A 23,115-nucleotide genomic window follows, 5' to 3' on the forward strand; every position below is an offset into this window, starting at 1 on the left:
AACCTCATTTATAACAGGATGACCTCTCCAGGAGGTCGACACACCACAGACTTTGTCTGGCCTAGAGTGACCTTCCATTGTTCTATTGTCCCTACCTGAAACCTATTCAAAATGTATTGCGCTTTCTAATATCACGTCTGAACTCTTGAGCACTGTTGATGATGTCCGCCATTTATTATGACGTGTACAGATGGGTTAGCCAATCAAATCTCTGGAAGCATCACATCCATGTATTGCTTGAATATAAGACCGCTCAACACCAGGCTGTTTCACTTCTGTCGGATGAACCACTCGTGCGTTATCCTGAAGTCCTTGCGCTCGTATGTTTTCTTTCTCTGTAGATCAGACTTAACCTCTTTGAGCGAACCTTGGCAAATCATTTGACTTTTTTCCACTACAGAACCCAAATATTTGAGTAGAGCCACGTTCACAGCCACGTCAGCGTAGTATGAATCAGGCCTAATACATTTATTCTTCCAATAGTGGAGGGATGTTGAGTATTATCACGTATCCCTTAGCTTGAGCACACAAGTACAGTATACACAAGGTTAAGGCACAGACAAAGCACAGAAAAATCAGTGGTGAAATTAGAATAGAATCTTTATGTTTTTTACAAATACCCATTTTACACTCCGTGCAAGTATTTCACACTGAAACCCTCACTATACACATAATTTCAATTGTACACATAAATTAATGTAGGAGTTCAGAAATTGTTTCACTCACACAAACACACAGCACCGATTGACACTTGTACCGACCAGCTTTCCCGTGCAATCACATTGTATACCAGTGATGAGATATTGAACGTATTGCCTTGAACTGTACATCAAGACCTCTCATGGTAACATTACAGGATGGTCTTGGAAATACCCATCAAAGAAGCAACTGTTAGAAAAAATATGCTGTACTATGTTGAAGAAGATCAGTTCACAAGGACTTTACCTTTCATACCCTCGGTCTCATCTCAAAACCTCTGGGCCAATCATTGATACTGTAGATGTTGGTGCATACAAAGTGAGTTAACAGTTTACCTGTGGTGGAGCTCCACTAGCCTGTAGTACAATAGTTTACTGGAAGTAAACACACTTTTATAAAGCTTGTAACACACTGCTGTGTGTCAGCCAAACCATTTATTCACTGCTGTGTGTTACAGGAAAGACAATGAAACAAAATGCTAATTGTTTGGATTAATTGATTCTTTGTCATGTTACATTACAACTTGGATGTCACAGTGCAACAGTCAGGCCTCAATCAATATACATTCCTGTAAATCGTTTTGACAAACTGACATGAAGGGACAATGCTAATATTGCAACATGGTGCCATGACCTTTTTGTCAGTTGATATACCAACAGTCATTTAGAAATCTTATCAGCCAAAGCATTTATTCTTGTCCAGGTACCAACGTGCTTCTGTTACTCACTGATCGTCCATTAAACCGAAGAACCCTGTATCCTAATAGCAAATCCACTTAAATCCTTCTCACCAAAGTGCTCATGTCGGTTGCATGTACTGTATCTTAATAGTGTACAGTAACTCGGTAGTCATTGTCTAGCAGGTAAGGGTTTGGCTGGATTCCTAGCAAAGTTAGCTTCACTTTACATGACTGAAATATGAGACTATTATTTTAGGGAACTGAAAAACGATATGTATCAAAACCTCGTTAGCATCTGCTCCATCTCTACACACTCATCACTACCGTGCGTCTCTGACAACAGTCTTCTAGTGCAATTTAGTGTCTCACAAAAACATTCATAAAATTATTTTTCCACCCATCGCTAAACTGAGATCTCATCAATGAACCATCAAAGTGCTTCTTGTTGGTCATACACCTGTGGTCTATATCATTACAAATTAAGCAGTCTAAATACTGAATTCAAGTGCCCATGAGCTCTCTGTCACTAATGCATTCAACAACGAAAGCGGAAACTAAGAAATAATCGATGAGGAGAAAAAAATCCAAAACATGTTGATGTGTGTAGGCTGGGAATACCAACGCTACTGAACCAGAACGGTCATCTTGATACTAATTCAATAGATTCACTATAGGGGACATTTCGAGGATGAGAGAAACAGAGTGATGACAGAAATTGAAACAAAAAGAAAAATCCAGAACAGCCTTCCTCTTGCTATCACCCGCCCCCCCACCTCACCTCCCCCCTCTCCTCCTAGCAGACTGCAGACCACTCGAGTCAACCTGTCCCCGCCTGCCCGTGGTCCACCTGTCCTCGCCTGCCCGTGGTCCAGCTGTCCCCGCTTGCCTGTGGTCCAGCTGTCCCCGCCTGCCCGTGGTACAGCTGTCCCTGCCTGCCCGTGGTCCACCTGTCCCCGCTTGCCTGTGGTCCAGCTGTCCCCGCCGGCCTGTGGTCCTGGCGCCTCAGCTGTTCTCGTCCACCAGGCGCGCTCCGCTGATGCCGCGGTATGTGACGCGGCCGGGCCGCACCAGGACGCCGTGCCCCGGCCGGCAGCTGAAGTAGCGCCGCCCGCCCACCGAGCCGTCGTTCTTCCCCCTGGCGCCGCGCAGCTCCAGGCCCAGCCACAGGCCCGGGGCGAAGTCGGCCGTGCCCAGGTAGCGGACCAGCGCCATCTCGTTGGCGCTGCTCAGCAGGACCTGCATGCCCAGGTGCAGGCGGACGCCGCCGTCCGGCCCCGCGGACGAGCCGCCGCTGCCCGGACCCCCGACGCCACCGCCACTGCTCAGGCTGCTCCCACGGCGACGGTGGGGGGTGGAGCGCGTCCTAGTGGAGGTAGTACAGGGACATGTACAGTAGTGAGTGAAGGACACATAGTGAGAGAAGGAGACAGTGAGAGAAGGAGACGTAGTGAGAGAAGGAGACATAGTGAGTGAAGGAGACATAGTGAGAGAAAGAGACATAGTGAGAGGAGACATAGTGAGAGAAGGAGACATAGTGAGAGGAGACACTGAGTGAAGGAGACATAGTGAGTGAAGGAGACAGAGCGAGTGAAGGAGACATAGTGAGTGAAGGAGACACAGTGAGAGAAGGAGACGTAGTGAGTGAAGGAGACAGAGTGAGTGAAGGAGACATAGTGAGTGAAGGAGACACAGTGAGAGAAGGAGACGTAGTGAGTGAAGGAGACAGAGCGAGTGAAGGAGACAGAGCGAGTGAAGGAGACAGAGCGAGTGAAGGAGACGTAGTGAGTGAAGGAGACAGAGTGAGTGAAGGAGACAGAGCGAGTGAAGGAGACAGAGCGAGTGAAGGAGACAGAGCGAGTGAAGGAGACGTAGTGAGTGAAGGAGACAGAGTGAGTGAAGGAGACAGAGCGAGTGAAGGAGACAGATCGAGTGAAGGAGACGTAGTGAGTGAAGGAGACAGAGCGAGTGAAGGAGACGTAGTGAGTGAAGGAGACATAGTGAGAGGAGACATAGTGAGAGAAGGAGACATAGTGAGAGGAGACAGATTGGGAGGAGAAATGAAAGAGAGCGACAGGAGGAGGTGCAGGAGGAGAAGAGAAGGGGGGTTAGGGTTAGGTGAGGGATTGATCTTGGAGTCCTTTCATGCTCATTATAACCACTATCATGCATTGGCTACGCTCCAAGATGATTATTTTGCTGACTAATACGTCTGGTTCTTCTCAGTATTGATTTGAGCTCCAGCATGGGGATTAGGACGGGGCTGAGGAGCGTTGGGCTGGGGGTGTGAGGAGGGGCCCAGGAGCGTTGGGCTGGGGGTGTGAGGAGGGACCCAGGAGCGTTGGGCTGGGGGTGTGAGGAGGGGCCCAGGAGCGTTGGGCTGGGGGTGTGAGGAGGGGCCCAGGAGCGTTGGGCTGGGGGTGTGAGGAGGGGCCCAGGAGCGTTGGGCTGGGGGTGTGAGGAGGGGCCCAGGAGCGTTGGGCTGGGGGTGTGAGGAGGGGCCCAGGAGCGTTGGGCTGGGGGTGTGAGGAGGGGCCCAGGAGCGTTGGGCTGGGGGTGTGAGGAGGGGCCCAGGAGCGTTGGGCTGGGGGTGTGAGGAGGGGCCCAGGAGCGTTGGGCTGGGGGTGTGAGGAGGGGCCCAGGAGCGTTGGGCTGGGGGGGTGAGGAGGGGCCCAGGAGTGTTGGGCTGGGGGGGTAAGGAGGGGCCCAGAATCACAATGAGAGGGTAGGATGGGGCACCTGTTGATTGGGCTCCTTCTGTTGGGCTCCTTCTGCATGGCGATAGCTGACGATGTGCTGAGACTGCGCCGGATCCCTGAGACAAACACACACACACACACACACACACACACACACACACACAGAGTAAAGAACACACACACAGTACCGAACACACACACACACACATACAGCACACACACATACAGTACAGAACACACACATGAAGCACAGTACACACACACACACACACACACACAGCACAGTACACACACACACATACAGTACAGAACACACAAACATACAGCACAGTACACACACACATACAGTACAGCGCACACACACACATACAGCACAGTATACACACACACACACACAGCACAGTACACACACACATACAGCATAGTACACACACACACACACACATACAGTACAGTGCACACACACACACACACACACACACACACACAGTACAGTACACACACACACACATACAGTACAGAACACACACGCATACAGCACAGTACACGCACACATGCAGTACAGCACACACATACATACAGCACAGTATACACACACAAACAGTACAGTGCACACACACACACACACACACACAGTACACACACAGTACACACATGCAGACACACAAGAAGCAAACATACAAGGGAGTACATACATGCACTCAATGTTAAATGTCGTCATGTTTACCTACAGCCAAACACAGCCGTGGGTAGCGTAGGAAACAGCCAGAGATAATAAGATATGACCTATTCAGACCGTAGCGTGCTGGATAAGGAAGGATGTGGATGTGAAGGACTCACCAGCGAAAGGCCGGTTAAGGCGCGAAGAGGAGAGCTCTGAGAGGCAGTCTACAGAGCCATGGATCCTGCAACAACAAAACACTCATCAGCATTATACCTCTGTTAGTCTATAATACACGGCTCACTGCAATCCCTCGCTGCATGAATTAAACTGTTTCTAAGGCCGGCCCAGGAGACCTGGTTAAAATTAGAATCTATTACCATAGAGTCTAAGGTTGGGTTCAATCGTATTTCACCTCCAGTGTGTTCACAGGGAACCAATTGAAATCAGAAACCTGAAATATGAAAGGAGCAGTCTCTCATTTCACAAGGCACATTTTCGCCAGTTAAGTCACTGATTATCAATATATTTCCGTAATTTCTTGAGTTAAGTGAACTGAAATGGAATTGAACCCGACCCAGTAAATAGAAGAAGGTTGGGGGGGTGGGGGGAGTTGCACTGCAATGAGATCCACCAACCTGGCGGCCCTTTGCCTAAGCTGCTGTGTAGCGGTGATAATGGTTTGAGCTTTGAAAACCATTTGAAAACACGCAAGCTTGAGAAATGAGCAAAGAACAGTCTTATGTGGTTTGGCAGGGAGGAAGGCAGACGAGGGAGGGAGGGGAGAGAGAATTAAATCCAACATCTCTGGCTGTTTGTTTTCCTAATGAAGAGAAAAGGGCAGAGCGCCTCCCTCTGCTCCATGTGGGTGGACGGAGAGAGAGAGAGAGATCTCCATCAGGGAGGCAGCGCGGGGCTCAGCCTGCTGCTTGCCCCCAAGGTACTTTTTTATTCCTTTATTTATTTTTTAAATCAGAGTGATGGAAGGAGAAAACAAGTGCCATCCCTTCAAGCAGGCTGCCCTTATCACAGAGCAAAAGATAGAGAGGGAAAGAAAGAGAGAGGGAGAAATAGTGGCCAGTGTGGACCGTGGAGGTAGGAACGGAAGAAAAACATGATCAGCATCAAGTGAGGTAGTAGTCTGGAGGGAGAGGCTGAGGGAGCCAGCAGGAGGAAGCACACAAGGAGCCGGAAACTTCTATTTAGGTTTATATTATGTTGTCAATTATGTTACCAAACCCCAGAGTGAGCCGCTATTCTCCCAATAGCAGTTTATGGTTGATTCAACTAGCCAAATACCCTACTATCCTAGCACTACTGCAGCTGTCTCCTAACCCGTCGTGTCCTATCAACACAGCTTCCAGTTGCTAGGTTGATTCAGTCATATCATAGGCTCCTATCAACATCCTATCCTAACCACGTGGCCTTAATCCTGTCCCCACCTCTGTGCTAAGTAATACTATCACAAGGCCTTGTACAAATAACACATTCTCCCTCTTCTTGGCTGCTCTCCTCTCTCGCTGGTGAATATGTATGCCGTTGTCTGCTTTTCCATATCGGAAGGATTAAGGAAGTAATCTATAAAAATAGCCCGCTTGCCATTTCCCATGGCTGTTGAGTCAACACTTTGTCTGAAGATACTGTACAAACCCATCTAATCTGTGGTAATATAATAATTCTCAGCTGGAATGTGCTTTTTTCCATTTACTTCAAGACTACTAGGTCAATTAGAGTATTGTGCAGTGGGAACAATTCCAACTATTGCACTGCGATGGGTAAATATACGGTCAATGTGAAAGGATGAAATTCAAGTTTTGTTGGCCATTTCTGATGCGCAGGCATAATAATCAAATCCACCGCCGGGAAGAAATGAACAAAGACTGATGGTGAGGAACATTCTTCTTCCAAACAAGGAAGCTTGAGCAAGGAAGCTTGAATGGAATCCACTTAGGCCACATTTACACTGCAGGTCTTGATGCCCAGATGACATTTTTTTGACCGCCTGCTTACATATACTTTTAAAAGTGACCCATATCAGATACCTGTACTTACACAACATACTGTACTGGCTTAACACTTGAAACAATCTGCATGCATCGTTTTTCAGACAGATTTAGAGGGATATCTCATTTCTCACTGTTGTTCTCACCGACACCTACCTCTGTGTGTTTTTGACATAAGTCTATATCTATCTATCTATCTATCTATCTACCTATCTATCTATCTATCTATCTATCTATCTATCTGTCTGTCTGTCTGTCTGTCTGTCTGTCTGTCTGTCTGTCTGTCTGTCTGTCTGTCTACCTTACCATTACCATATCTTTGGAATGTCTCCTCACTGCTCTGAATTCATCAAAACTGTCAAAATAAGTTGATTGCTGTTATATGGAGAATATGCAAAAACATTTTTGTAAAACCTTTTTAAATAAAAATAACACAATGTATCAAGCCCATCATAAGTGATTCAAAGTACATGCAAAGGCATCCCTGTTGTGCAAACAAATAAACACGTTTTCCCCAAAAGAAAATTGCAGCTTATGAAACTAGCATCTTCAGCTTTATTTGACGAGTCACTTCACCAGCCAACTCTCCTCTCCAGATAGGTGGGGTGACCTGAGAACCTAAACCCTGGGTGGATAATAGTCCAGCCCAGCCCCTCTACCCATGATGCATTGTGGCTCGGTGCGCCCTAGGGCATTAACAGAAAAGTCGACTTGTCAACATCAGTAGCACAAGTGGACTCCCCCAGGGAGGAGTTGACAAGTCGTGTTTTTTTCCCCCTCTCTCTCTCTCTCTCTGTGTTTCTGTACCTGGACTGATGCGTGCTGGTGAGTTTTTAATTTAATTAGTATTGCATGTTGATGTTGATTCTGTGCACTGCCCTGTGTTCCAGGTCCAACTCATTCCCTTTTGTTAATCACTATATGTTGTGGACTCACATGTTTTAGCTTTACCCACTTTCTGTTGTGCACTTAAATTTAATTTTGTTTCGGGTCAAATGTCTTTTATAAAGGCCTAACTTAATTTAAACTGTATTGTAGTGAGGCATCATTCTGCACTTTACATTGTTCATGTTGAGATCTTCAATAAAAATTCATTGTTGGACGGCTGCTGTATGGTGTTTTGTTGTTGTTGTATGGTGTTTTGTTGTTGTTGTTGCTGTATGGTGTTTTGTTGTTGTTGTTGCTGTATCTATGTAGGCTAGGCTATTCCTCCGATGTGTAAGTGTGATGACGTCATCACACGACTTGTCGACTCGACTTCGACTTTATTGATAGATAAGTCGACCCGAAAAAATCTGAAGTCGTTAATGCCCTAGTGCGAGCACCTGTGTGCAAACAGGACATATTTGGTATCGCTGCATTTGTTAGGTGGAAAGCTTAATGCCAGTCCAAACCCCGTGTCTCTAGCGCCCCCACATGGGGAGAGGCTTCGCTCTTAAAGTCGCACTGAAATGAAAAAAGCATTCTGTCCCATTTTGGTTCACATAATTGGTCATAGTGTTCACCTATTCAACGATGTATGCCAAAAAAAAATCAAAATTCTACTTTTGTTGTAATCTTATATCAAAGTATATAATTTCTTACTTCCTGGAAAACGGTAGGTCACGTGCAATGACGACAACAGGTACCTTAGATTTTAGACCAATAATCTCACAACATCCACCCGTCAATAAACGCTATCCTTCTATCGAATCTGTCTAAAGTTCTTAAAACCCGTCCACTTGTCAATGTTCCAATCAAATTCCTCTAAACATATGTCCCACCCTCATAGCTTGTCTGCGTCGGAAATACGTCAAACTATGGAAGTTAGATGATCTCAAACGTCCGTTTCAGTGCGACTTAAAGTTTTGTTTTCATTCGTGGACCCACCCTGTGATTTGGATCTGCTCCAAAATGTAATGGCTTCTAAGTTGGCCCATTCTACACCCCTCCACCGAGTTTCACACGTAATCATGCTAACGAACCAACGGACAAACAAACCAGGAAATATACGCCACCGAAAACATTACCTGCCGCCCTGCACTGTCGCCGGGGACGTAATTATCCATGAAACAACAGTCTTAATTTAGATACACGGTCTCTGGCAGATGTCCTTTGACTGTCTAACACAGGGTTCATAACCCTTCTGTGCTGGAAAACAAATGTTGTGCCATTCACATCTAAATTCATAGCTGTACTGTACTGGTAAATACGCACACTCCATAGGGCAGTTAACCCACCATCTGTCAATCAGCGTGACCAACAAATCAAAGGGCACATTAACACCTGTACTTTCATGTGGTTTAGCACGATCAGATTGCAATCTGATCACCAAAAACACATTTTAATGCCAGGTGTAAACGGGGTCTCTGTTTAGCTGGGTGGCCTAAGACCCTGTTTACACCTGGCATTAAAATGCTTTTTTGGTGATCAGATTGCAATCTGATCTTGCTAAACCACATAAAAGTACAGGTGTAAATGCACCCAAAGTGAATGCGATGGCTTTCCTTCAAAACATCAGCTACTTACTCAACATCAACACAGCTCGTCAGGGAATCTGGGGCCGGATACACAACTGGCTACAACATGAAATCTGACTGAGGTCTGTTCCACAGACCCTGAGGCCCTGGCTCTGGATTTAGCTAAAGTAATCACACATATTGAGAGAGTGTGAGCAGTGAAAACACACACATCATCGCTTCCACAAATGACACTGTCATGGCAGCTCGTTAGTGCCACGGTGAAATTGATGAACGTAATGAAATGCTACCCCGAGCACCGTTCACCAGATGTGTTTTGGCGTTTTTTTCTTCTTCGTGTTTTTAATCAGGAGGAACGCCATTTCAGAATTTGGAGAAAGCATTGAGAATATTTTTCAGGGTGTTAACATTGTCATGGTGCTGTAGAGAAGCGCAGGAGCCTGTACCCACCTCTGGGGGGGGGGGGCGAACATGGGCCTGGACGCGCAAGGGGGGGAACACGGGTCTGTACCCACCTCTGGGGGGGGGAACACGGGCCTGTACCCACCTCTGGGGGGGGGGACACGGGCCTGTACCCACCTCTGGGGGGGGGAACACGGGCCTGTACCCACCTCTGGACGCGCGAGGGGGGGGCGAACACCCCGTGCTTGGGCAGGCAGCTGAAGTAGCGCACCCCTCCCACCGACCCGTCATTCTTCCCACTGGGCTTGTCCAGCTCGATCCCCAGCCAGAACCCTGGAGGCGGACGGACAGAGAAGGACAGACAGACAGACAGACAGAAGTGGGCCAAAGTAGTGCTAAGAGACTATGGATCTTGTGTGCAGTTGATCTTGGGGTCTTGGTCTCAAAACCACATAAACACTAGTCTGGGTCTCAGGTCTCCTCTAAAGACCAAGAGCCCTCTGGGTAATTTTTTCCAGAGAAAGATCTCGAGAGTTCTAGTCTTGACTCCATCTCTTGAATAAACTGTAGGAACAAACATAATTGCACAGGAAACATAGTGTCAATGTGAAATAACCTAGAACCAAAGTAGATACAGTGCTTCTAATTTAACCTACAATCACCCACTAGGAATGCTCACTATCCTTAGAGATGCTCACTATGTTTAACTTCTAACTAACTAAACTTGAACTTCTAACTAAAAACTCGGTATTACCTCTCCGTAACCATAGGTACTGTAAGAAACACCATCCTGGAAAAATCAAGAGAACACCCACAATCTGGAAAAATGCACGTTTGGACCGGCGAGGTCGGTGTGTGTTCGTCAGACACAGAATGTGCGGACATTCTACCCTTTCTCCTATCACCAATGCTGGATCCGATGCCCAGCACCACCATTAAGGTTGTGGCTGCTATGAAACCCCGTCATCCCCCGTGTGCTCCTGAGTGGGACATTCACTGAGAAACTGTCAATAAACCCAGATGGGGACATGGCCATAAAAACAGACAGAGCATTTACTGCCAAGGCATATTTTTGTTTTCACCTTGGAAAAGACAGTCTGCTTATCATGAGTTTGTCATTGCAATATTGGATTCTGCCTATTATTTTCACCATTTCGGTCCTTGAAGGTAGCTTAAGGTATTTTTCTCTTTTTTCTTTTTCTTTAAATACATTTCTGCTTTATTAGGAAAGGACAGTGTAAGGACAGACAGGAAAGCTGGGAGAGAGAGAGAAAGAGAGAGAGAGAGAGAGAGAGAGAGAGAGAGAGAGAGAGAGAGAGAGAGAGAGAGAGGGAAAGACATGCAGCAAAGGGCGTGTGCCAGATTCAAACCCACGCCACTGCGGTAAGGACTAGTCTTTATATGGTACGCACCCCAACCCATTGAGCTACTGGGGCGCCCCAGGTATTTTTCTCAATAAAGTTTTAACATTCGAGTCAACTGGGACTTCCTTGTTTATCAGCACATTGAGCCTGCGTCAGATAGGCTACATGGTTGTTTTTTCACTCTGAGAGGGATAGCCTACCAGAAATTGGTATTAGAAATATCCTACCAAATAGACTATCGTTTATTTTCATAGAAGAGAATAACAACCTACCTTATTCAATGTGTTTTTATTATCATTATTTGAAATAAAATGATTTTCTTTATAAAAACAATATTTGGTCCTCTAAAAGCCTTTTTCAAAAAATTTGTCTTTAAAAAGGTCTTATAATCAGGGTGGTGTTATATTCAGGTAAATACGGTACTAGACACGGTACTAGACACACATATTTTTGATATGGATGGATACTTCATAAAGAAGTATACTGAACCTGAGTATTGAATATGGGTACAGTATACAGTAATCCCAAAGCCCTGACAATAGTGTATCTAACTTATGCTGTCAGGGTAAATTCATTTGACAGTATGTCCGATGACTGGATCCTGCTTGGAGCAGATTGGGTAACGTTACTCCCTCACGCCATAGAAGATTGTTCCATGCTGCTGATTGAATATTAGCACAGCACACACTGCATTTTCTTTTCTTTCTAAAACTGAGGTGTCAACCCAGCACTGCATTTGAGAAATTGCTCTAACAGAACCAAACACTGGCCACAAAAATGTGATTTTGACAGAGGTCCTCATTGTCTGATCATTCTCAATGTATCATAGCAATATAGAATAGTTTAAATGATTCAAATACTACATATTGTAGTGTGTTTAATTATTACAGTAGGTGTAGCTGTGGCTCAGGGGGTGGTAAAGTGATCGTAGGGTCGGCGGTTCGATCCCCGGCTCCTTCTGTCCATATGTCGAAGTATTCTTGGGCAAGACACTGAACCCTAAATTGTTCCCAGAGAGCAGCCTAGTGCCTTTCATGGCATCTACCGCCACTGGGGTGAATGAGAGGCCATTGTTAAGCGCCTTATTCATTCAGGTAGAAAGGAGCTACAGTATAAGAGCAATCCAGTGCAGGTAAATCCTTGATTCCACAAATTGCTCAGTATTTTGTCATTGGTGGTGTTTTTCTTCAATAGCAAATATAGCTATTGAGATAATAATGGATATCGCTGTTCTGCCAAATTCTGACACCGTTCACCACCTCCCGATAGCTCAGTTTCATGCAATGCATGCTGGTCAATTGAGTCTTTCAAAATAACAGCGTCTGTAACCACATTCAGTTTATCAAACTTATTACTAAAAATAACAATTTCTGATTTGGTTTAAGTTCATTGTAAACAAGACACATATTACATGTGTTTAGAGGCTACAGAATCATAGACTTGAATTCTCCTTTAAGCTAAGCTTTTAACCTCTGAGACACACTGCTGAGTGTTGCAACTGAACTCAGTAAACCTCTGAACCTATGCTAACAGTTCAGTATATTGTGGTGTATACATTAAGGGCCTTATGTTGCAGTAGTGCATCAGATATGAACCACCTGGAACATAATGATGTATGTAACTTTAGGGCTCTACTCAAAATGGTGTACTTGCTTAACTTGTAGGCCTATCGATTAAAGTACCTTCCTTTAAAGAGTCCAATAGCCTCCAAAATGCAATGTGGATGCTTTCTATTGTGAGTAAGGCTTCACAAAGCCTGCTAAATATGTTCGAATTTGTCAAAAGTTACAAACGCAGGGATCCTGAAGTAAACTGTGGTCCTGTGCATAGAGGCCAACTAACCTGGAGCGAAGTTGGTCTTGCCGTAGAAGCGGACCACCCCGGTTCTCTGGCCCACCACCAGTACCCTCTCCCCCAGGCGTACCTCGGGCCCCTCGCACACCGAGCTGCTGGCTGAGGGGGTCCGGCTCCGCGCTTCTGAGAGAGGATGGAGAGCAGCTGATATTAGTGCTTTTTACTGACATTATCTGCCTTGTATACACCATGTAGAAACACAGACTTTTTCATCTTCCTTATTCATCATTATCTATACTATGCAGATATATCAAGTAAACATTACTTTGGCGTATTCTGGTTTCATTGCAGCCTTCATCAAAAGTCTTCAGTTAGTATACAGTATACCACCATTATTAGCAATACTGTAGTAGACTGTGGTGATGCAGGCTCAATACTGTAGTAGACTGTGGTCTTGCAGGCTCAATACTGTAGTAGACTGTGGTCTTGCAGGCTCAATACTGTAGTAGACTGTGGTCTTGCAGGCTCAATACTGTAGTAGACTGTGGTGGTGCAGGCTCAATACTGTAGTAGACTGTGGTCTTGCAGGCTCAATACTGTAGTAGACTGTGGTGGTACAGGCTCAATACTGTAGTAGACTGTGGTGGTACAGGCTCAATACTGTAGTAGACTGTGGTCTTGCAGGCTCAATACTGTAGTAGACTGTGGTCTTGCAGGCTCAATACTGTAGTAGACTGTGGTGATGCAGGCTCAATACTGTAGTAGACTGTGGTGATGCAGGATCAGGCTCAATACTGTAGTAGACTGTGGTGATGCAGGCTCAATACTGTAGTAGACTGTGGTGGTGCAGGCTCAATACTGTAGTAGACTGTGGTGGTACAGGCTCAATACTGTAGTAGACTGTGGTCTTGCAGGCTCAATACTGTAGTAGACTGTGGTGGTACAGGCTCAATACTGTAGTAGACTGTGGTCTTGCAGGCTCAATACTGTAGTAGACTGTGGTGGTACAGGCTCAATACTGTAGTAGACTGTGGTCTTGCAGGCTCAATACTGTAGTAGACTGTGGTGGTGCAGGCTCAATACTGTAGTAGACTGTGGTGGTACAGGCTCAATACTGTAGTAGACTGTGGTGGTACAGGCTCAATACTGTAGTAGACTGTGGTCTTGCAGGCTCAATACTGTAGTAGACTGTGGTGGTGCAGGCTCAATACTGTAGTAGACTGTGGTGGTACAGGCTCAATACTGTAGTAGACTGTGGTGGTGCAGGCTCAATACTGTAGTAGACTGTGGTGGTGCAGGCTCAATACTGTAGTAGACTGTTGTCTCACGGCACACCGAAGAGCAAGCCAAGATCTGTTCATATCCCTGAGGCTGCTTCCTCTGCTCCTCAGTGAGCAATGTGTTATGGAATTCAGAGAGTTAGGAGATTTAGGGTTAGGAGAGAGTTTTTTTAACCTTCTTATATTTTGTTGAACAGCATTTTCATTGGAAGTAAGAGAGTGGTGAATTATACCTCCGCCCCAGCGACAGTGCAGGGCAAGAGGTAATGTTTTCGGTGGCGTTGTGCGCGTTTGTTTGTCTGCAGGATTACAAGATTACAGGATTTTCATGTTACTTGGTGGAGGAATGTAGCATGTGCCACCTTAGAACCCAGTCAATTATGGAGCGGATCTGAATCCCAGGGCGGGTGCACGAGCCGCCCAAACACGGCCGGCCTGTTTAACCAATTCAACTTGGTTACACATGTACTTCATTTGAATGTGAAAGAAAAGAAAGGATTGGGACCTGTGAGGGTTGAGCTGGGAGACGGCCGAGTAGGAGGGGGCGTGGCCCTGGAGCCGGAAGGAACCCGCTCCCGCCGTGGCCTTGCAGGAGGTCGTTGTCGTGGCAATGGCCGTGGTCGTGCGTTCGGTTCGTGCCGGGAGTCAAGAGAGGAGGAGGACGAAGAGGGGGAGCGAGAGAGAGCACCTGAGGAGATCAGGATAGGGAAAAAAAGAGTCAGTGAACAAAGACATTTTTCATATCAACAAAAAGTAGACAAAAAGGATAACAGCAAGAATTAGGTAGTAGGTACTCTAAGGGGGTAGGTAGTACTTTATTGATCCCCGAGGGGAAATTACAGTACAGAACTACAGCTACAGCTTAATGGTCCAAAGACTGAAACAAGACTTTGAAGAATTGTACTGTAAATCAGTCCTGGCAGACCACGTTCACCACACAGTGCATCAAGCTTCCAAGGTGGATGGGACTGATGCACACTCCTTTCGCTGGCATGCACCCTAAATCACACACAGCACAGAAGGTGTGCCTACTGTATTAATACTGAACGCTCTATTGCTCCAAAGATCACCTTGGAACTCATTCCCTGGGACCTGTGCACCACATAACGTGGGAGAGTCTACTTCCAAAGATTAGCATCGTGTCAGTCTTAGGTGGCGATGAGGTGGTCCGTCTCTTGCCTTGTCCTGAGTGCTGAGGGTCTAACACAGGGCCAAAATTCTCATTCCCCCAACTTGTATGAATTAAATTGGGGACAAGTTATTCAATTTGGCCTTTAAGTATCCATTTGAAGGTAAGACCTCTTTAAGCTTTAACTTTTACAGCTACCTTCACAGGCCAGCATTTACCAGTTCATTAATTAGTGAACTTAGAGAGGGTAATTGATTAAACCCATGCCAAACTGCTAGGGGAAGGATTTTGCTACAAATTGATTTGTACCTACTGAACCTACTGTAGATTTGAGAGACAAAATAAGTAAATTGTACTATGCAAAAAAAAAAACTCTTACAAAATGGTATATAGTATGTATCTGTGTCAGCTGTTGATTCTGTCAATAAATTGGTCAAATTGATCAAATTTCATCAAATTAATTAATGTGCGTAAGTGACATCTCACAGGCCTATCAAACTAAGATATCCTTTAGTCATGATTAATTTAGATTTGAAAGTGTGCATAGCTTTGAAAGTGTGCACAGCTGTTCTGTCCGTCTTGGGATGCAATGGATGAGTTCAGTATTAAGCCTTGTTTATCTTCCGAATTGTGTCTTCCAAATGAGGTGTAGCTTATGTCTTTCCAGCATGGTGAACAATGTTCCTAAGCATCAGAAGGCCTGACAGAAGAGTGAAGGACAAGACAACAAGACAACCACTCATTAAAGGCGGAGTGTGCGGAGGCTCTGCGTTACTAAAGTTGAGAGAAGCACACAGGGCCCTGAGGGGAGCTGCCACAGAGCCCTTACAGAACAAGCCAGCTGTGCACACATACTACTATAAATCAAGATAAGATGAACTGTGTATTGGTGATGGGATAGATAGGAACTCTGGGAACCAACACGAGCAGAATCAATGCACCTAATCCATGAGCGCATCATGTCTGATGATGTCTAGTCAATGTCAAGTTGCAGGTAGTTTATACCAGCTATTGGCAACAGAGTGGTCAGATCTGATGTCACTTTATAGGCTTTAAAGTTAGCATCGCTGCCATTTGTCCAAAATTCTTATGGGAAAAATGAATGGGATTTGCAAAAAGTGCAGAAATTTAACAGAGACTCACATAATAGTTTTGTTCTAAAAGTTAAAAGCATAATTATCATTGAAGAGGTTTTGTGAATTTTGAAGCCTTTGAAGTTTGGAGGTTGATGTTGCTAGTGATATATGCCAAACATTTTTTAAACTGGACTACAGTAATCAAATGTCTTTCTGACGTGCCGCCATTTTTACTGAGCTAGCTATAATGTGAAATTCACGTTTGTAGTAGCTAAATTTGTTGATGGATTTTTTTTTTTTCAGCACTTAATAAAAACAAGATTGAGCTAGCTAAGACAGTTTTGCGCTTATATTAGAGATGCCACTGGGTGGATTTTTTCCCACCAACTAATAAATCCATGACAACACCAGCATTACCGTAGCATCGTCCAGCATACAATAAGAGAGCGCCTTCTTTAATCTTTACCGTTAGACCTTTGCCTTACACTGAACAGCACTGTTGTGCCTACGATTTCTGTCAGACCTGCAATCTACGACGAAAATATCTGACATGCCAGATATTTTGTCGGGAGGTCGTAGCCTCGTCGTAGAAGGTCGTAGCAATTAATCGCAGATCGTACACCTTCTCACACTGTGCGACTTGCGAGTCCCGATTTAGCATACAATGAGCTACGATTGTCTGTGACAACCCACAACCACCTTACAACCTCAGAATTGTGGGTTTTATCGCACAGTGTACATTCGGCTTAAGATAAATGTCCTGTGCTTTATAATCAGAATGTGTTTATTGCCATGCAGTTTTTCAACATTAATTTAATGATATATTTAATGATAGATTTTACGTCGTTTTTCTAGCCAATAGATGAGCAACATGTACTGAACGACCGTGTGACATTTGTTTACGTGTTACGAACCAGACCAAAACAACCTGCAACAATGTTGCAACTTCACTCATTTGGTCTGGTCCTTGGTTCGGACTTTCTGGTGTGATAGCAACCTAATATTCTTTTGAGAATATACTACAGTACTGAGTCTGTCAAAGCTGGACCAGTCAAACAATAAAAACTACCAGTAAGGAAACTAATTTATCTGTAAGATAAATGGCATGAAATTACAGTAGTCAATTGATATGCAATTAAGGAGAATACAGTATGACAAAAAGAGCTGACTGATTCAAAATCCTGAAGTCAATTTGGATAAATATGAATTGCCATTGCAGTGCCCATTTGGATGAATCAGGGAAAACACTTAGTTAAAGATGTTCTCTTGGCATTCAAACCTTGAATTCCAAGCGTTTTTTGTTGTCTGCCCTTTGTGTGCAGACCTCTGGCACACCTCCCAGTCCTACCTACTCCCCTCCACACACTCAAAAGTGACAGACTACTGTAAAGGCCGCAGCTTTAAGGATCAAGTGACATTGCCTTGTGAGCTTGAGCCTCAGTTAACATGCTTTCCTTAGAGTCTGCCTCTCGGGAGACGGGATAATTCCACAACAAGCCGACTCTTCCACAGATGAACTGAAGTTGTCAATATGAAGACTGAAAGACATGCCTTATATACCTGATATACCTGATGCGGAAAAGACTCACTCATAAAGTACCCCTAGCGAACAGGCACACACAGACAAAACGCATGTGCAGACACACGCCTTGTGATAAATGGCTGCCTAGTTATTCAGGCTGTCTATGGGCTAGTTATTAAGCCTGCTTAATTGGACTATCAATCAAGGTAGCTGATGGAATTCCACAGTACACTCCGAGGTCTAGTATTCCTGTCACGTCTGAATCAAGCAGCCCCTCTAGGGCATGGAATTATACACTACATCAGCACATTAAATTAAAACTCGTAACAAACTACTGGAGAATAAAGAGCATTTCCCTCAAGGATGCACCAAGTTAGTCCGAACTCTTGCACTTCCAGAGCTCTTTATGAGCGTTTTTGTGTTAGAAAAGCTTTGCAACTCATCAATGATCACTTCCGAGATCACTTTTCCAAAGTCTCGATCACACAACATATTCATACAGTAGTAGTGTGAATGAAAAGCAACGGGGCAAGGGTTAGGACCGATCTGACTGGTCGAGCATTTTTTGTCACCCTCGGTGACCACAGCTCAGAAAAGATTTGTATGACCTGTGGGCATCGTGGATCCATCCTAGGGCTCTTACCTTTCAGCCTATACATGCTATCTCGTGGCAATGTCATTAAGAGGCACAACATCAGCTACCACAGCTATGCAGATGACACCCAAATCTATATTTCTGTAACACCCAGTAATTACAGCTCGATTGATTGCCTTGCAAAGTGCATTACGGATATAAATGTATGGATGTAACATAATTTCCTCCAGCTAAACCAAGACAAAACAGAGGTACTGATCATTGGTGAAAAAGCTGAAAGAGAGAAACTATCTGCACATTTAAAAACACTGCCACTTGACACCAAATGCCAGGCTAAAAACCTAGGTGTCTCTACAGTATAGACGTTTCGGCTGCCTGCCTTCTTCAGTTACTGCATGTCTTTAGATACTCCATTTGAACTCCATGGAGAACTCCATCAGAAATTTGGAAATTTCTCTTTTCGAGATAGTTTCCTTGAGTGTGGGTCTAATTATACCATTTTGAATTTCTCCTTGCTTGGAGTGGCCCGGCACCGGAACAAACAGTTTTATCAAATTCCAACGGTAAACACACTGATCCATTGAACGTTGTGGTGTGCTCAGCCATGGTGTTGTGGTATGCTCAGCCATGGCGTTGAGGTGTGCTCAGCCATGGCGTTGTGGTGTGCTCAGCCATGGCGTTGAGGTGTGCTCAGCCATGGCGTTGTGGTGTGCTCAGCCATGGCGTTGAGGTGTGCTCAGCCATGGCGTTGTGGTGTGCTCAGCCATGGCGTTGTGGTGTGCTCAGCCATGGCATTGTGGTGTGCTCAGCCATGGCGTTGTGGTGTGCTCAGCCATGGCATTGTGGTGTGCTCAGCCATGGCGTTGTGGTGTGCTCAGCCATATCAACAAGGGTCCCCTCTGACTCCCTCCCCTGCCCCCCGAAATGTTTGCATACGGAGTACTGCACTGTCTCTTTTGTAGGCCAAATGCACGGCTAGTTTTGTACTGTTAGTATTTTTGCATTGTCGTGTCCTGTCCTGTCCTGTCCTTGCACTGATCCATTGTTGTGTTGTTGTTGGCTCCACAATGTCGCAAAAAGTCCTATGTACTGTATATGAAGTACAAATGGCAATAGAATAATTCTGATTCTGGTGAAAATGTGTGTTGCTTATGTGGCTCTGCATGCTATTAACACTAACCCCCACACCCTTTTTTCCCCATGTTTATTGCTCTGTAGAAGTTCTTAGCCAATACAATAGACAAACATTTTCCAGGAGCTTGCTCGATCGTCTCGTTGAGACAGGTCAGGGAAGAATTTTTACAGCTCACTTTTTTTTTCCCTTTGGGTGAACTGCTTTTTTGCTTCCCTCTGAAAAATCTATGTCCATACCCCCATTGTTCTCTGTAAAGCGCATTGTGTTGCCTCTGTGTATGAAATGCGCTATACAAATAAAGTTTGATTTGATTTGAAGGGTTATATCGTCAAGAGTCCTGGAGCTGTGTGGCAGCCGTGAGGGATTGAAATGGCACTTCCAGACGATGCCAGAACCAGAAGCAGAAGTCATTCTGCTGTGAAGCCTCATCATTATCATCATTATCATCATCATCATCATTTTCCGCTTCCAGTATCTACTGTATGTGATTGCATTACACAGTGCACGCTATCCAAGTTGCTGTAAGGACTTTGCAATCATTGGGTGAGTGAGACTGTGGATCTTTTCCCTCCGGAGTTTGATGGATAGGTAAACAGTATGATGAGGTGAGGGGAGGGGGGGATCACGGATGTCAGAGGTGCAACCTTACCGTCGGGCATGGCAGTTAATATGGTCAGCGGAGATGATCAGTCTTTGCACCGATATCACTTTACCCGCTGTTCTCCATCCCCCCACCCCCCAACCCTAGAGGAGTGAGTGGATGGGAAAGCTAAGACGGTCAACACAACCCCCCAAATGAATACATATCAGAGTTGTGTCTCAGGTGGCGGAGGCGTATTAGGGAGTTTCAGGCACTGGATCTACTGTAGAGCTAACGGCATTACTGCTGTGTGTTTGTGCGCCAGGGTGAGAGCTGCTGGTCCAGTGTCCCCGGTGATGTGTGGTCTCTAATAAAGCATCACTTTGTGTTTGTGCGCCAGGGTGAGAGCTGCTGGTCCCAGACCTGCCAACCCTGAAGAATGTTTCTTAGTACCACTTTATCGCGAAAAAAACCTTTCAGCGCATGTACATGTTGTATTGCCCAAAACGGACATAACACATAGTATATTTTGGATAGCTGACTCAGTGTTTCCTGTGGAATTGATCTCTTGGTGTGGTGGTGCCAAGCTCAAGACTGCCAAATTAGGGAGGATTTCTATACCAATGCGGGGGTCTGGGGGCCCTCCCCCAGAGTTAGTTTCCTATATTCCGGTGACTTTTAAAGAACGAAAATAACAAAATCGTAGGCCTACAGTATTCGAAAAGTATACTGAAACAGCATTTTTTACATGAAATATGCTTTCTTTAATTTTGAGTTATGTGGTGAGAATAATATAATGTTTTATATTTACAAAAAAAATATGTTTGATGCCCATTGATGCTTAACTGTATGCTCATGCAGTCTAAATCATCAGACTGTCTTTCTAATATCTCATCTTCACTCTGTCCTGTCCCCTTCCTTCTCCTCTTCTCCTGCTCTCCTCTCAACAACCTCTATCCTCTACTCTCTCACCTCTCCCTCAACTCTGTGCTGGTCCTGTCTTCTCCTACTACAATCACTGCCGTTTTTACATACCTTACATAAATACTAGGCTAGATTAGGCTATGCCTAGCTGATATTTCATTGCATTTGCTGTTGCTTTGACTGGCACTTTTTAGGTGGCGGGAGGAACATTTCATTCCCTCCGGAGAAAACTCATTTCGGCCGCTTGTATCTGTGAACTCGTTCTTTCGGTCATGACCCATCCTTCATGGCCATAGGTGAGGGTGGTGACGAAGATAGACCGGTAGATCGAGAGCTTTGCCTTTTGGCTCAGCTCTCTTTTCGTCACAACAGTGCGGTAAAGCGACTGCAGAACTGCACCAGCTGCTCCGATTCTCCGGCCAAGCTCCCTCTCCATGGTTCCCTCACTCGTGAACAAGACCCCCAGATACTTGAACTCCTTCACTTGGGGTAAGGACTCATTTCCTACTCGGAGCGGACAGGCCACCGGTTTCCTGCTTACATGACTAGTGAATAAGTAAGCTAGTAGCTAAGCTTGCAAACACATAGCCTACATAACCAGTGTTTCCCATTGTAAGACATTCGCTAGCTAGCCAGAGAAGTTAGCTACTGGGAAACACTGGTAGCTAGCCAGAGATAGAAGTTGTGCGCGTAGCAAGTGGGGCTAGTCTACGTGTAGCTAACTAACGAGGCTGTCAGCTAGAGTGAGGGGAGACAGCTTGAAATAACAGGGTGCACTGATGCAAAGCATATAACGTTAGTTAGCGGTGTCGATATTATACTTTTCCATATTTGATTAAACTGTGGCGGTAGAAACATAGCTAAACTGTGCTGCCGACATTAACTTACTGGGAAACCCTGGTAACGTATAGCTACCTCAACGTGAATTGTAGGCTACACATTCCCCCAGTCCGTTTAACGTTACCTTTGCCAAGCAGTGTTCCAAGAGCCATCCTCAGCCAGACATAGTGATGAGGGGGAACGTTCTAGGTACGTTTTGCGGTCGCGAGCTGGGCAACTGCTGACTGACTGTTGAAATGACATTCCCGCTTGCAAATATTACCCGACGCTATGATTGGTCAAACTCAAACAACTCAAATGAGGTTATAGGGCCTTCTGCCGAGGCCTGGTGACTGAGATGTGCAGCTACACTGTGTTACAGACTCACGTGAGATGGTGACCCGAGGGCGGTCAAAGGCAACGGAAATCGCGAGGAGGGAAATCTTTTGACCACTCATAGAGACTCGTTAGAGGCATTTCCGGCGGGAATTACTACTGACGTATAGGAACTGATTTTTAAACCTGACCAAACCGTAACGGAGCCTACCGCCTCACCCCTTAATTCCACTGACTCCGGTTCCGGTGCGTTCCGGCTACCGTACCGCAGCTGGAGTTGACAATTCTAGACAATGATTGTGTTTCCACCAGATGCACTGCAGCACATTTCAGAAGTGTTCGACACACACACACACACACACACACACACACATATATATGTTTTTCCACATATTGCAGCAGCACAATCATTTCAACATCTTTTTAAGACAGCGGTGTACCTGTGTTTATCTTGGAGGTGACGTGTGATAGGTCGATGCGACGAGGCGGGCGTACTGGCGTGGAGTTCTTCTGGGGGTTGGTTTTGCGTCGCTCCAAGGTTTTGCTAATCTTGGACAAGGGAGCAAAAATCCCTGTGGGGGAGAAGCAATGTGTGAGAGGAGAAGTTAACAGAGGGGAGAGAGTGAGGGGGTGAGAGCGAGCGAGAAATTGGAGATAAGACATGGCGGAAGAAAGAGAGAGAAGAAAGAGAGACAATGAGAGGGAGTGGGAGAAGGAGGACATGGAGGGAGGAGAGTGGGAGGAGGAGGACATGGAGGGAGGAGAATGCTTTGGACTGGAAAAGGCGGCGAGCAAAAGGGTCAGCAAGGAGCAGCACCAGATCTGGCAGCCATTAGACATGTCAAACTCACTCTTTATTCAATCAAGTCCTAATCTCTTTGTAAAGAGGGTATAGATGGAGTCTATAGTGGTGCGGAATGTTTGGATTGATAGGTGTTTATTTTAGTGGCCGGTGTTCTGGA

The 23,115-nt window shown here is 45.4% G+C and overlaps 1 protein-coding gene across 2 annotated transcripts in view; it reads right to left on the minus strand.

The window, feature by feature from the left end:
- Positions 1-2,195: 2,195 nt before the first annotated feature.
- Positions 2,196-23,115, minus strand: part of LOC311319301 (CAP-Gly domain-containing linker protein 4) — a 53,585-nt gene continuing 32,665 nt past the window's right edge. For both annotated transcript variants that reach the window (XM_084450817.1, XM_084450818.1), the window contains 7 exons: positions 22,594-22,725; positions 14,543-14,725; positions 12,806-12,940; positions 9,809-9,932; positions 4,915-4,979; positions 4,115-4,190; positions 2,196-2,741 (listed from right to left, as the gene is read on the minus strand). In XM_084450817.1, the coding sequence (XP_084306943.1) occupies positions 2,381-2,741; positions 4,115-4,190; positions 4,915-4,979; positions 9,809-9,932; positions 12,806-12,940; positions 14,543-14,725; positions 22,594-22,725 (1,076 nt within the window). In that variant the 3' untranslated portion in view covers positions 2,196-2,380. The remainder of the gene's footprint in view (positions 2,742-4,114; positions 4,191-4,914; positions 4,980-9,808; positions 9,933-12,805; positions 12,941-14,542; positions 14,726-22,593; positions 22,726-23,115) is intronic.

Source organism: Borostomias antarcticus (assembly GCF_949987555.1).
Source record: "Borostomias antarcticus genome assembly, chromosome: 16".
NCBI classification, from domain to species: Eukaryota; Metazoa; Chordata; class Actinopteri; order Stomiiformes; family Stomiidae; genus Borostomias; species Borostomias antarcticus.